General features: G+C 46.3%; 2 protein-coding genes across 8 annotated transcripts in view; one reads left to right on the top strand and one right to left on the bottom strand.

Moving 5' to 3' along the window:
- mtgo (miles to go) overlaps positions 1 to 12497 on the top strand; it is a 19827-nt gene extending 7330 nt beyond the window's left edge. For 5 of the 7 annotated variants that reach the window (XM_066287172.1, XM_066287171.1, XM_066287177.1 and 2 more), the window contains 12 exons: positions 6698 to 6876; positions 7738 to 7902; positions 7952 to 8197; positions 8252 to 8631; positions 8743 to 9351; positions 9409 to 9536; positions 9604 to 9776; positions 9833 to 10107; positions 10161 to 10539; positions 10666 to 10940; positions 10997 to 11213; positions 11295 to 12497. In XM_066287172.1, the coding sequence (XP_066143269.1) occupies positions 6698 to 6876; positions 7738 to 7902; positions 7952 to 8197; positions 8252 to 8631; positions 8743 to 9351; positions 9409 to 9536; positions 9604 to 9776; positions 9833 to 10107; positions 10161 to 10539; positions 10666 to 10940; positions 10997 to 11213; positions 11295 to 11639 (3371 nt within the window). In that variant the 3' untranslated portion in view covers positions 11640 to 12497. Of the gene's footprint in view, positions 1 to 1711; positions 2599 to 6697; positions 6877 to 7737; positions 7903 to 7951; positions 8198 to 8251; positions 8632 to 8742; positions 9352 to 9408; positions 9537 to 9603; positions 9777 to 9832; positions 10108 to 10160; positions 10540 to 10665; positions 10941 to 10996; positions 11214 to 11294 lie in introns of those variants that run through there. The other 2 variants (XM_066287175.1, XM_066287174.1) reach the window with 2 other exon arrangements.
- Positions 12233 to 14416, bottom strand: LOC136341848 (U2 small nuclear ribonucleoprotein auxiliary factor 35 kDa subunit-related protein 2). Its single transcript, XM_066287206.1, has 7 exons — positions 14299 to 14416; positions 14119 to 14224; positions 13839 to 14001; positions 13542 to 13789; positions 13362 to 13490; positions 12986 to 13306; positions 12233 to 12926 (listed from the first exon to the last, which is right to left on the bottom strand). Exons 1-7 carry the CDS (start codon positions 14414 to 14416, stop codon positions 12731 to 12733), a joined length of 1281 nt encoding a protein of 426 aa, XP_066143303.1. The 3' UTR covers positions 12233 to 12730.

The following is a 14416-nucleotide window of genomic DNA, read 5'->3' as shown; positions in this document are numbered from 1 at the left end:
GGTACGAAGCCGGTGACGTGCCCAAGAGGTTACGTGATTTCAACCATACTGTTTCGTTTAGGGGAAAGAACCGCGAACAATGCTGTTGGCAGAGCTCGATCGTGAAGCTGCATGGGAAGTTCTCCTTCCCGGTGGGGCCTCGAATGCGTCGCTTCGCCAGGAAGTACCAAGGCCAGAGCTTTTCTTCCCCTATCGCGAGCTGTTCATTGATACAAACACGTACATAACGAAATTTGCGCGTCCATCCTCGGTTGGAAAGGCCGAATGTCTTTGTTGTCGTAAGGTTTAATAACGGGTAACGTTAATAAGGAAATGGCATTCAAGAACGAACGCATCGCCGTCAGCGTGTGCAAGTAGTACCCAGCGTTAGTTACATTATTAAATGGTGAATCACCTCTGGGTGACATGGTATTTAAATTGATCGGCCTAGCGTGACGCATTGAATAGCTATGGTGACAAATTCTCCTCTCGACAACAATGTCGTTGGTCCGCACGGCCCAAACCTCAGGTTTTTTTGCTTTATGGAAATTCTCGCCCAGCTCGAAACTGGTACGACCGGATTGACCTATGCCTGATAGTAAGGAAAGACTTAAAAATAACCCGAAGGTTATCGGTACAATTTGAAAGTTTGATTAAAGGCGCGTTAAGGGAATTCGGTCAGCTTTGACCCCGCTGGAATGCGCCTCCGAAAGCACCGGTCAGATTCCCAATTTTCAGTCGGAATCGTTTATTTTTGTTTATCGTTCCGGGCCTAATCGAGAGCTGCCGGATATTTGTTCCATTAGGAAACGCCGCAGCCTTCGCTCGGAGATAACAATGGAAAGTGTTTTAAAATTGTGGGAAACCCGATGAGGCCTTCCCGGAACGAAATCGGCATCGATTTTCTGGGTACTCAGCGGCGGCGCAACTGGTCTGAAAATAGTTTGGTGAAAAAACAACAAATATGGCGGATAAACAACAATGTAATAACCTCGCCGCTTGATGGGTTAGTTCTCTCGAGATATGCCAACTAATCTAAGCGACCGAGAAGGAGAAACTATAATGAGGTTCAGGTGGGACCGTCTGCATGGATTGACTTATTGTCGGAGCTGCGCCCGCGTCGCGGAGTGCTAACACCCTTAGAGAAACGTTCGGGGAATGTCTGGGGGGCCTCGCAGGCCCTACCCGTCCGAGATTTGGACAGGTCCGCAACGGTTCTTGACAAAATGGCGAACAACATCGTCCACGTAACACTCGCCGGCCTGGGAGTTCTGGTTACGCGTCACATCCGTTCCCTACCGGTGTCCCGTGACTCGAGGTGTCGGGCGCTTCGGCCCCGGAGGGGATGTCGCAGGGCGCGAAATTTTCGGGGAAAAAAATCCACAGTGCTCGACCGAAGTCACCGACGAACATGGAAGAAATACGAGAACCCAGCCGTCGTTCGGTGAAGAAAAAACGCCGGCAGCGTATGGGAGATTTCGTTGACGGTCTGCGTTCCTCACTGATTTTTACCGGGGCGAAGCCCTGGAAAGCCAGATGTCGACGGCTTTCTTGACAAAAAGATGGCCGAACTCTTCCAGGTTACGCTCTTTCGCTTCCTCCGCTCTATAAATTTCCGCACAACCTCCGATCTGGCCGACGAGAAAAAACCAGCAGAAATAAGGAGTACTCGGGCGAATTCGGAAGTTAAAAAGCGGCCCGCAATCCGTGCAGAATGCGCTTGCCCCTCGAAAAGAGAACGTTATCCCTCCTTGTCGTTTCTATTCGCTCGGTCCGTTCTCTCGGCAGTCGCGTCAGACACTCTAGACATGCCAGTGCCGGATCGTTCGAAAATCTATTGAAACCCCCTCAGCCGGACCGAAATCCGCCCCCTAAAGTTTCCGGACCGGAAGTGCCCAGCCGTGGCCGTCAAAATCCGCGCACAACAGCACCCTGGAATACCGCGTTCGTTCGCTGTCCAAAAGGGGGCGTTCCGTGAGTGTTTACTGTTGACCAGTGCTTGAAGTGTGTTTGTAAAAGTGTCTGCGCTACGTGGCCGATTCAGACGTGGTCAGTTTTGGGTTTGTTTTTTGGCACTGGTCCCCGGGGGGTTGGGAAAAAATAGCGGATTAAAACTGTGTTGCAACTACAGATACGAGAGCGTATCCTTTTACAGTTTATTGAACTCTCTCGACTGAAAATCGTTCTCGTCCGCTTTCACCGGCGAATACAACAGTTTCACGTAAAATCGCTCGCACGTAAATCTGGTAATCGCGGAGGCCGTTTTGCGATTATCCGCCGATTAACTTGCCATCACCCCGCGGGGACCGCTGTAAAAGTGGAGATTTTCGGTACTAGCCCCGCAATAGTACCGAAAGTGTCCTGAAGTGACCGCTGTGGCAACAGGTGGAGGTTTCCGGAGGTCGGACGGAATGGTGGCCAGCCAGGGGGTCGAAACGTCGTCCTCTAGTTCTGCCGCGGCACAGCACCACCACCACCACCACCACCACCATGGTACTGGCGACCTCCCCTTCTGTCCCCCCTACGGCGAGTACTACCCGGAACAGTATCATTACATTCCGGGCACACACCCTGGGGACTTGTGTCCTCACCATATGCACTTGCACCAGGGCGAATATGGTAAGCAAATTGATTGTGTTCCTGGAAATGCTCAATACTAATCACTGACGTTGCGGGTCGAGCTGCGATTTATCTCATGGGATATAATTCGAAGGAGTACCGCACGGTAGATTTAATACAGAGAGAGAAAGAGAACCTCTAGTGCAGCGAACCAAAAGGAATGTCCAGTTCAAATACTTTCAAGGACGTCCGTCGTATAATCATCGGGTTGGGTGCTGGCAAAGTTGGTACCAGCCGACGACTTCTGAACGTTTCTTGTCCGGAGAATCGAAACGGTGCAAAAACTTCGTTTGGAATTTGGTCCATTCCGTGTCTTTTCCCGATCGCTCGTGTCGATACGAAGCCCTAACTAGTCCCAAGAGGATTTTGGCATGAGTTAAAGCGTCGTCGAGCGTCGTCGGCTGATCTCTCCAACAGCACAGCATTAATTATGATAAATTGGCTATTGAACATCCACATGACGCGTGTCTACCTAATCTCGTGATCGATCTGCTGGAAGCATGGATTTGTCTGGTGTTGGCTGTGATGGTCTTTGTACCTTCAGCAATGCGCTCGAAGTACATCTCTAGCAGGGAAAATTTGTATGTGATGCGAACGGCACACATACGGCTCTGCAAAGTGGTTTTTTCCTTAGTCCACTCTCGGACTTAGGCGCACTGACCAATTCAATCGAACCAATTTTTAGTGCCCTATTTCGAAATCGAGTTTGCCGCAAATGGTAGAAAATTAGGGGAGTCTCGGCATTGGCTGGGGGGTTCCCTTCGACGTTGAGGTCGCGCGGGGAGGGGGACACTCGCACCACTTTTCCGAACGCAGACGCGCGGAGCCGTCGAGAAATGAAAAAAAATTTGAGGACAAACCTGCAACAAGACGGGAATATTACGTAGGAAATTGCGGCACTAAAGCTTCGCATCGCCCCTTGCCCCGCGTGTTGCATAAACAATAGACGTGTCCAGTGAGATACTGCGGAATTGCGAGAAACGATTAGGAAATTAAAATGCAATTTCCCAGTACCAGACGCGATGACGACACAGCTGCATCAATATAATAATCTTCGGCGTTATTGCGTGCAAAGTAAATGTTGCGAAACCGGGAATTATTGACTTTGTCTACGATCCTGATCAATGTCGACATTGCTTACATAATATTCGTGGATAATCCATCGCAGCAAGAGCGTCATCCCTTTAAATCGGCGATGGGGCGCCCTCTGGCGGGAGTTGGGGCGGCCTTGCAGAGGCATCTATCAACGGTTTTGCATGTTTCTCAAAAACTGGGAACGAAGCAAATTTATGTGATAAGCCGGATAATCCGCACTCGGGACCCGAAAGTTAACGCGAGATAAGTTGAGAGATTCGCAATGCACCTCGTGCGCGTTGCAACGGTGGTGCCGATAAATTCCCCGAAGTCGGGAAGGGAATTAAAATTTAATCCCTGTGTACCCGAAGTAACGATAGGAGAATTGCGCCAGTCTTCCGATCGATGCGTAAAAAAAACCGAATCGTTGCGATTACCATCTCTCCGGCGTCGGCCATGCCTACACGTTAGGGATGGGGAATAAGGGCTGGGCGCTCGGTGCAGGACATTCGCACCCTTTCTGCACCCAGAACTCAAACGGCGCTTCCCGATGGCAAATGTCACGAAGGCGCGCTCCGTTGTTAATTAATGACGGTATCGTTAATTAACACAATCAATTAACTTATAATTATGTGAGATAATCGTCAGAAGTACCATAATATAAGTTTTTAAATCGGCGCAGGTGATTCGTCGCTGGTAGCGCGAAATGCCCGAGATGCGATCGAGAAAAGCAGAGCGAATACGGACGAATTCCTTGATGTGACGACGTTGAAGTGCAATTTCCTAGTACCAAAGAGGCGATAAGGCGAGTGCACTAATACCCTTATCATCCGTATTAATAGCCTGACTGGCTCGGCACGGTGCTTAATTGGCAAATTTATGTTATTTGCTGGCGTCACAGTATCACTATTGCAAAAATAAAAATGTACGTCATAATCGGCTTTATGTGCTGGAAAAGCCGTTAAAAACTTTAATGTTCCGGAAATTATAGTGAAACCATCAATAGTGCGCAAAGCAGGACTTTACGGAAAAATATAAAGGCATTTTTACAAGCGCCGATAACTGTTACGACTGTTTGTATTTTCCGACAATCCTGCAGTGAAACACGGAGAATGGAATTGCTGAAAATTTCATCGTCGAAACAGGATGCCGGTTGGTAACAGAAGACGTGCAGAAGGTCGTTCAGTGGCGGCACTAGAGGACAACGCCTCGTCGAGGACGAGTCACGGTCCGGATCCCAGGTCGACATCCTCTCCGCCTTTTTAGATGTGTGTACCTGAACGGGAACTAGACGACCTTGACGATTATTTATTTATTTACGTTAAACCTATTTCGGTCTGGATATCGGATTATTTCGGATTAAACCCGTTCTAGTCCGCTTGGCCTGCCTGGCCTCCGGACCTCAGTCCATGTGATTCTTTCGTTGTGTTGTTCACATGAGTGGACAAATAAGCAGTTTATTACCCAACTGGGTGACATTATTTAAACGAGGATAGCGCGGCTCGATTAGTAATTTAACTAGAACCAACTAGGCCATAGTTTATTATATTCATTTGTTTTCCGCATGGAGTTTTTACAGTGAAATGCGAAGAAAAACCGTAAGCGCGTTCGGTGTTCGCATGGTTACTGCATGCGCGCGCGTATGACGAAATGTTTTGGCAAGATTCCTTATCTTTGAATCATTGGCTGCAGTTCCTGGGACTAAATAATAAATCGCGTTCCCGCGTTCCAGTCAATGGAGGTTTGGATTTCGCCCGGAGGGACTCAAATCGAAGACGAAATTATTCGCACGATAATGGCCCTCGCGAGCGACAGCACCGAGATCTAGACAAATGCACATTGTCGCCGGTATTATCAGCTTCTTATTTAGCTGCGAAGCCGCTTCGATTCCTCATTCATCAAAGCGCAATTACGGGCGGACAGTAAAAAATTATACGGAAAAATGGCGTCGAGACGTGTTGCGCCGTCACAGCGTTGCCAGAGTCTAGAATTCGGTGATACTTGTTGTTAGACATTTACCATTTACCCGGAACCGGGACCAATCAGACGCGGTTCGAACCGAAAACGGGACCAATCGCGTTCGAGCAAAACCGGGTTCTAAGGAGATTCGGGAGCGGCTCTCGACATGACGGGAGTAATGAAATTTTTAAAAATTGATGTTTGCGAGGAAGTGGTGCTTCGCAGTCATTCCACTGATGGGTAGAAAGTGAAAGAATTAAAGGGATTCGGAGTCACCGCATCGAATAAACGAAAATACAAATTACTAAAAAGACAGCAAAAGACGCTTCGGTGAGTTTGCGTAGAGAATCTTCAGGAACGGTTGGAACCAGCTGAAAATGTTCGTAAATCGAAACCACTTTTGACAAGGTGACAGCTAATGTCAAACTTAACCTAAAAATCGCGAAAATACTTGCAAATAAAAGCTCAAATTTGATATCCACTAGATGCCCTCACCTACTGTGAGTGGTACACCGAAGGTCGTAGATCGCGCTTACAGTTTGTACCTCCCGGTGCATTTTCGTGCCTCTCAACGGAATCGATGTAGGATTTAAATCTCATCAAGACACTTCAACCAAAGCGTGAACCTTTTGACGCATTTTTAGATTTGGGGCTTTAAGTAATTCAGGAAAGGTGACGCTAAACGCTTGAGTAAACGAGCAACATCTCTCCCGCTTTAAATTGTGCTATTTTTCATTGCCGAACCTCGCTTAAGCATAAGGTTTAAACATATCTGAAGATTAAACATCTTACCTGAGGATTTCTCAGAAATTTACTTGGGCGATTAACTTGATGATTGATAAATATGGTGTTTGCCTTTCCTTCAGCTTTAAAGGGTATTAGCGTCCAAGAGTACCTAAGGCACAAAGACGGTTTATAGGGATTTAGTAGAGTTTAGCGATAATTTCACGATTAGGCGTATTTCCCCAATAATCTGTTTCAAGTGCGTTGTTTTGGGTGAGAATTGCCCCGTTTCGTGCTTCGAAACAGTATGAAGAAAACGTTAATTTTGATTCTTACTTTTCAGGTCCGGTGACGGTGCCCATGGTGTCGACTAATCAATCGCCGCCAATAGCCATGCCGGTCCAAGTGCCTCCTGGTCACGTGGTCCAGCAGATAGTCGACGAGAACGGCACCCTGCGGCACGTGATCCTGTCGCCGTCGCAGCACCCCAATCTGCTGCCCCTGCCCAATCCGTCACCATACGTAAGTAGGAGCTGCGCGAAGCACGCATTTTTTGTTGGTTTATGCTGACGATGTTTCGGAATCGCGGATGTCGTGTCGGTGACACTTGTTCCGTTAACCCACATTACTGCTCCTCGGGCTTTTGCCTTGGCAATAGAACAGATTTTACAAGAGGCTCTCTGTTTGAGACCTGCCACGCACTGGATCAGGTCGTCTTAGCGGTATTTCATCACTGAAATTCTTGCGATTGACGACGTACGAAAACCAATATCGAAATTACGTCTCTTGTCTAATCCTGGGGTGAACGTAAGTGCCGCAATCTGAGCGTATTTAACTCGATAAACGTCCACAGCCGTGGTACAATTCCTTTGGAAAATAGGTTTATGCATCATCGATAACTCATCGATGGCCCTGTTGAATGCGGATTATTACCAGGGACGGCTCGATCTCAAAATATTTGGACTCGAGATTTATGCTCGCGGTTGCGGTTTTGTTGCCTGCACGCTTAGCCAGGATTCGGGACTCTTGGCAAGGTCGTAGTTACATTTTTACGGCGGGGACTTTCGATGTCTCTTGTGGGGAATTCGCTATTGAGTCACCGTCTATTTAGAACAAGCCCTGACCTCTATTCCTGACCGGTTTTTCATAATAAATAAGGCATCGGGTTCCGCTGATAAGGCTAAAAAATAAATAAATTTTCCAAAACGTTTTTAAACTCTCTTATCTCTAATACTTTAAAATACCGATAAGGATATCGCACAAAGCAATATGTGACGTAGCGCTTGGTTGGTTGTTATTGCTTCTCTGTAGCGCCAAGCAAAACATCGTTTTCTCCATCGCAGCATATGGCTGCCTTTTTTTCTAATTAAATTTTAAATGCAGCAGGGAGGCAGTCAAGGCAGCGGCACCGCCCCGTCGCAGCAGTACTACCCGGGCAACGTAGCGGGATTTCCGCCTCAACCGTACCACTCAATGCAGGGCCCCCATCCTGTACCTAGTCCTACTCACTTGGGGCATTCACCTCCCCCCAATCCCACCTACTACAAGGTAAGAAGCGGAAAGTGGTAACTTCGGAGAGCTGATGAATGTCTTATAGGACGAACGAACCCAAAGACAGCACAGCAAATTGAAGAAGAAGCTGCAGGAGAAGCACCAGAAGGGGCTGGAGCTGTCGCCTCGCAAGGATTTAGTTAATGGATTGAAAAGGACGAACCCCCCAGGAAAGGAAAAGGGAATGAGCAGTGTGGGAACTAGTGAGGATGGGGAGGAAAGTAGCGTGCCCGATGAAGAAGATTCCGTACAGCTGGTCACAGATCTTTTATCCTCGGTCCAGGCACCGAAGGTGTGAAAATACTTCTAGTCTTAAAAACCTATTTAACATGCTCCTCTTTTTAAGGTGTTAGAGCTAAGCTCTCGCAGCGCCCTTCTTCAATGGGCGCCCCCGCTGCGTCTGTCCGAATCGGCGAGCAACGACAGCGGCACAAACGAAATCGACATCGCTGAGAGCGATCTGCGCTACGAGGTGTTGCTGTGCGACAAAAGCAGAGATGCGTCACGCGATATGAAATTCAAGTCGATCTACAATGGGACCGCCCACTCCTGCCGCATCCAAGATCTAAAACCCGGCCAGGAGTACTCTGTGTCACTGCAGGTGCATCTCGACGAATTGCAGGGCTACGCAACCGATCCGATTAAGTTTTCGACCCCCGCCTGCGAACCAGACCAGCCGCAACCTCCGAAAGTGAATACCAGGACCAAGAATTCGTTGCAGTTGAGGTGAGTCTCATCGCAGTTTGAGATTTTATGCAGTGCAGTGTGTAAACTGCGAAGATTCTACTAATTCCGAAACTGCGTGCAGAGTTATTTTACACCATTCTTCCTTGCTAGATGGAGCCCTGTAAACGACAACGGCGCTCGCATCCTCTTCTACATCCTCGAGTACGATGCGGGCAAGGGCGGCGAATTCGAGGAGGTGCACAAAAGTCGCGGCCGCACCCTCTTCAACCTCCAAAAATTGCAACCAGCCACCTCATATCGCTTCCGACTGGCCGTAGTCAATGAAGCTGGCAAGAGCGCCTATTCCGATCCCGTTACCTATCGCACAACGGACAATCCTCCCGCCCAACCAGCTCCTCCTGCCTTAGTTGAAGCCAGCGTGTCCGCCCTTCACCTCAAGTGGAACTATCGCAGCGAGGACGAAGAGTATACGCTACAAATGAACGATCTAAAATCAAAATATGGGCACATGAATGTTTACAACGGGAAGGAAACTTCGTACGTGTGTCAGAGGCTGAATAGCTATAGCAGTTATGCTTTCCGATTGAGAGCGAGCAACGAGGGGGGCACGTCTTCTTGGAGTGATGAAGTCACGTTTAAAACGATACCAGACAGACCCGACCGACCTTCTAAGCCGGTGGTTAAGGGTCGAATACACGCTTATTCCTTCAAGTTGAAGTGGGAGCCGCCTAATACTGGCGACGAAGCTGAAATTACTCAGTGAGCTATTTAGTGTTTCTATGCAGTTCTTTTACGTATTAATCGTGGTGTTTTCAGATACATTCTGGAAGTTAACTCAGGCAGCGGTTATGAGCAAGTGTACTGCGGGTCTGACACCGAGGCTGTTTGCGATCGGCTGACGCCTGGAACCACTTACCAGTTGCGAGTCAGCTGTGCTTCTGCAGGTAAAAGTTACTTGATTACCAACCAATTGTGACATAAAATTAAATAAAAATCGAAACCTCCGTCTAGGCGGTCAGAGCGTACCTTCAGACCCTTGCACCGTCACCACCGAAGCGATCGGGCCGGGAGTTTGCAGCATCCCAAAACTAGTCGGAAAGCCGCGACCTGATTCCCTATCCATCCGATGGACGGAACCGGATTACAACGGAGGAGCCCCAGTCCTAGACTACGAGTTGGAAATGGTACCTATAATGCACGTTAACAATTAAAACTAGCGATAATTTCGTGCCTTTCTTAGACGAATCCAGATTCCACGCGAACGGTCGTGCACAAAAGCAAGGAGACCGAATGCACTGTGTCCAGGGGCATAGTTCCAGGTCAGGAATATGCCTTCCAGGTGCGAGCTGTAAATCGGATATGCGCCGGACCGTGGTCAGATCTTTTGAAGGTGGTTTCGGGGGCCGCGCCTCCTGGTGCCCCTGAGAACTTGTCCCTAACTTGCAGGTCGCCGTTCCACGTCACCGTGGAATGGACGGAGCCCGCTTCCTACGGAGCACCAATTTCTGAATATAGGTAACAATGCCTTTTGTTCATTAAAATTAAACTAAAAATCATTTTGGTTGCAGGTTAGAATTAAGTAGTGAATCCCCAGAAGATCAGTCCCGATTCACCAGTATCTACCAGGGTGCGAGCACCTCCTACGAGGCCAAGAATCTCACTCCGTTTAGGACGTATTTTTTCCGGGTGCAGGCTTTGAATTCAGCGGGGGCGGGGCAGTACTCACCAATTGCGGCCACAGTCACGCCCGCGGCTCCTCCGTCCAGTGTTTCGATCGTGCGCAGTGAAGCCTCGCCCACTGCCATCCATCTGTGGTGGTCTGTGCCTCTTGACAATGGCTCGGAAGTTACAGGATACAACATTGACCTCGGAGACCGGGTTATTGAGGTTTCGGGTGACGTCTCCGATTTCCTAATCGAAGGGCTGCAGCCCGAGACTCAACACAAGGTAAATCTACTGCGGATCGGCGTAACACGGATCTCCCTAAAGAGTTCTAAGAGAAAACTAATTACATATTTGTTTTTTGAAGCTCTGGCGTATTCCCCTTGATTCTTAATGTTTTATTATCAACAGATCAAAATTCAAGCGGTAAATGCTGTCGGTGTAGGAACTCTATCTTCCACATGTCGCATTACGACTTTACGTTTGCCTCCTGCTCCTCCCTCTCTAGAACTGATAGGAGCTGGCCACAATTACCTGAAACTCAAGTGGGGGGAGGGTAAAAACTTGGACTACACTCAATTCAGCGTGGAGCTCGCCACGCTCAGTCAATGGCAGTGTGTGTATAAAGGCACCGCCTTTTCGTGCAAAGTTAACAAACTGCACGAGCTGACAGCTTACAGATTTAGGTTTGTCAAAAGCGTCGGTATTTGATGAGTTTAAAGGAGCAATTTTGTTTGAGCAGGATAAACGCCACCAATGACGCGGGAGTGGGAAAGTACTCTGACGAATTAGAATTCAGGACAACGATAGCTCCGCCCTCGGCGGTCAAGCAGCCTAAGCTGGTGGAGACGGAGCAGAGGACGTGCTGCATTGAGTGGGGCGCGGCCAAAAATGTGTTTAGTGATCCGGTAGTTTATCAAGTGCAGGTAGCACGGCTCAAGGACCAAGTTTACAAACTGGTAAGTCTAGCAAAGAGTTTTCAGTTGTCAACTTACGGAAGTGGTGGGAAATTAAAAAAAATATTCGATTTTTTCCTTCAGGTTCATCGAGGTTCTGACCCTAAATGCACCATCGACAACTTAGAACCAGGAGTAGAGTATTGCGCTCGCGTGTGTCCAGTCCGCGTGACTTCCCTAGGAGATGAATTGGCAGGACCGTACTCACCCCCCTTAAATTTCGCTACCATGACAGCAGACGTGAGCGCTGTTACTAAGCTACATGCCAGCGCTAGTGCGACACCGAATTATAGAACCAAGAATGCGCAGGCGGCTAGACACGCAGTCTCATTGAAGAAGTTTTACAAGGAGAATCTGGTCTTTATTTGGGCGGCTCTTTTGACCGTCGTGGCTATTGCAATATCGCTGGGCATTGCGTCGTTTTTGTAAATTCGGAGTTAAATGGCGACGAGCCTGCCGGAATTGATTTGTCTTCGTGAATGCTTTTTGTTTTGCTTCGGCCAAGTTTGACAAGAAAAGTTAAATTAGAAGGGAAAAATTATTCCAGGCAACAAAACGAAAGTATTACAAAACAGGGCTTATCGTCTTAGATGTAATAATAAATAGTAAAATAATAATTATCAATTATTTTAACATGGATTATAAAGGTGTTTTTGCTATTTTTATACGTGTCCGTACTTGTTTGAGTGGTGCTATATACATTTATATAATTCAGCCATGGCCCGCTGCCCTTCTGGCTATTCTGGGCGTCCACTTAACGACAAAACATCGATTGCAAACGACACTATTGATGAGGGATCCTAAGAAAACGTAGGTTGGACGCCCCTTGTGTATTGCCAAAGGCGGTAGTCAAAGGTATTCAATTAATTAATTATTATTGGAATATTTACGTGGCTGGAACTCTAATATATTATAACATAGATAGATTTTGTATTATTATTATTAAATAAATCTATATTTTTTCCTGAGAAAGTCAAGAGGGGTTAGTGGAGTGTCGGGCGACCCACCTTACAAACGCGCTATTCTGTTCCTCTCTTTTAGCGATATTCCTCCGAGGGGAGCGCCCGCCGCTCTGCGTAATAAAGAAATAGACGAAATTTTATTATTTTCAAGAAAGTTATTATATACACTTTAATAATCGATCTTTATTATGCGTTATTAATGGGAGTTTGGTGCTCTTCGAGCACTGGCCACAAGAGATATATTACATTATGGCTATATAGAAGGAAATCGCATCATTATTATATTAAAATAAATTGATTATTATATATTTTATGTATTAGTAAAGTTGTTTTATTTTATTGTGCCCGTTGCGAAATTTGCCGTTTCAAAGTTATTGAATCATCGAATTTTCTATGTGTTATTCGATATAGTTCGCCGCCGAATCGTATTTGGTAACGCGAAGGACCAACTTGCATAAGACGGGATAATTTAACTTGCAGACATGAAGTTAAATAAATTAGCAGGATCACTTGAAAATATGCATTCGCGTTCAACAAACAATTTAACGCTAAGTTAGCTCAACCATTTAATTTTCTGTCGCTGCTTCCGGCCTTTCTGCGCTTCTTTGACAACCGTTCCCTACTCCTTCGCCTACATCTGCTACCATGTTGGCGCTCCCTTCTTCGTTTACTACTTCTTGCTCTTTCACTTAAAGACCTTTCGGGTGACTCTGACCATCTCCAATTTCTGCCATTGCAAGATTCTCGGTCCCAACTGTGAAAAGAAAAAAAAGTCACAACTAACATGTCAAGTCTTTCCAATCATTCCCTCACTTCTCGGGAGAAACGTCATTCTTCCTCCTGCTGGTGTTTTCGCCGTTCCGACGCTCAGGAGGCATGTAAGCTCCATCAGGGTTTTCAAATGAATGCAGGAAATTACAAGCGTTACCTTTAGGACATTTTTTCCAAAAAAACAGACCACATATTGCAGCTTTCCAACTGGCAACATTGCAAAATTGGATATTTAACTGTCTGCCAGCATACCAGCGACCATTGAATTTATGGTACGCGACTAAAGCTTCCCTTGTAGTCTTGTATTCTATATAAACATTTCCCCGTAAATGTAACTCATGGTTGCAGCAGCATAAAAACCTCCTTTTCAGGGGGAAAGAAATTAAAAATTGGTTTTATTAGTTTAATATTAGCTTACACAATACTGCCGCATTTTTCAAATTCGCGCGTAACATCCAAGAAAAAGTCTTTGTAACATTGGTAAGTATCCTCCAGTTCATATTCCAGACTGACGTCACTGCCATGCTCAGTTTCCCCAATTTGCAAACTAGAAAAAACATAAAACAAACTGCCTCAGAAGAAAGGCGTAAAATATTACCTCATATCAGTGAAAAAGTTGGTAATCAATAAAGTTTGACTAATGCCAGGTCTCAAATGGTTCCTAGAGCACATGTCAAAAAATCGACATGCTGACACTTTCTGGAAGAAAGGACAAAGATTTTTTCCAGGGTTGGACTCCATGGTTGTTTTTAAATGTTCAGGAGTGGAGCCTCCTTCTTCTAAAAAGTCTAACAGCTCTTGTTCATGCCTCTGTTGTTCCAGACGTTTTTCTTCTATTTCTTTTTCCTAAGAGAAGTTCATTAGATTAAATTGAAAAATATCAAAAATAGCATACCTTAAGGCGCTTTAGTTCTTTCAACCGTTTCTCCTCTCTCTCCCACTCAAGTTTTATTTTTAGATTTTGGCGCATCTTTTCCTCCCGAGCCATGGTAAGTTTTTGCTGCAATTCTTGCCATTGTTTCTGAGATTCTTCCTCTGCTTTCTTCCACTGCTCTTCCCTGAATTGGTTTCATTAATAGTGTTATCTTCCATGTCATAGTTATGTGAAATTATTCTCTTTCAAAGTTTAGGTTTGATGTCTTACACTGATTATTTAAAGAAAGATAATAAATTACCTGAAAGCCAGCTGAGCTGCTTCTTCTTTCGCCTGTTCTTGTTCGATTCTTTGTTGTTCTTGAAACCATTGTTGGTAACTCAAAAAGTTTTCAAGTTTCTCTTGTTCTGCAGTTGAGAAACACACAGGTGAATGATTGAAGTCAAAGTCGCAAAAAATTAAGAGAATTTCAAATGATTACCATCAAGAAGCAGCCTGTCCCGGTCCTGAGCAGTGGCCTGTCTGATTCGTTTTCGTCTCAATTTCTTGGCCACCTTTCTCCACTGAGAATGTCTGGATAAGTTATTAAGAAAAGCCAT

Source organism: Euwallacea fornicatus, chromosome 11 (genome assembly GCF_040115645.1).
Source record: "Euwallacea fornicatus isolate EFF26 chromosome 11, ASM4011564v1, whole genome shotgun sequence".
NCBI classification, from domain to species: domain Eukaryota; kingdom Metazoa; phylum Arthropoda; class Insecta; order Coleoptera; family Curculionidae; genus Euwallacea; species Euwallacea fornicatus.
Note: the sequence above shows the minus strand (reverse complement) of the source record. Positions and strands in the feature narration are given on the sequence as shown.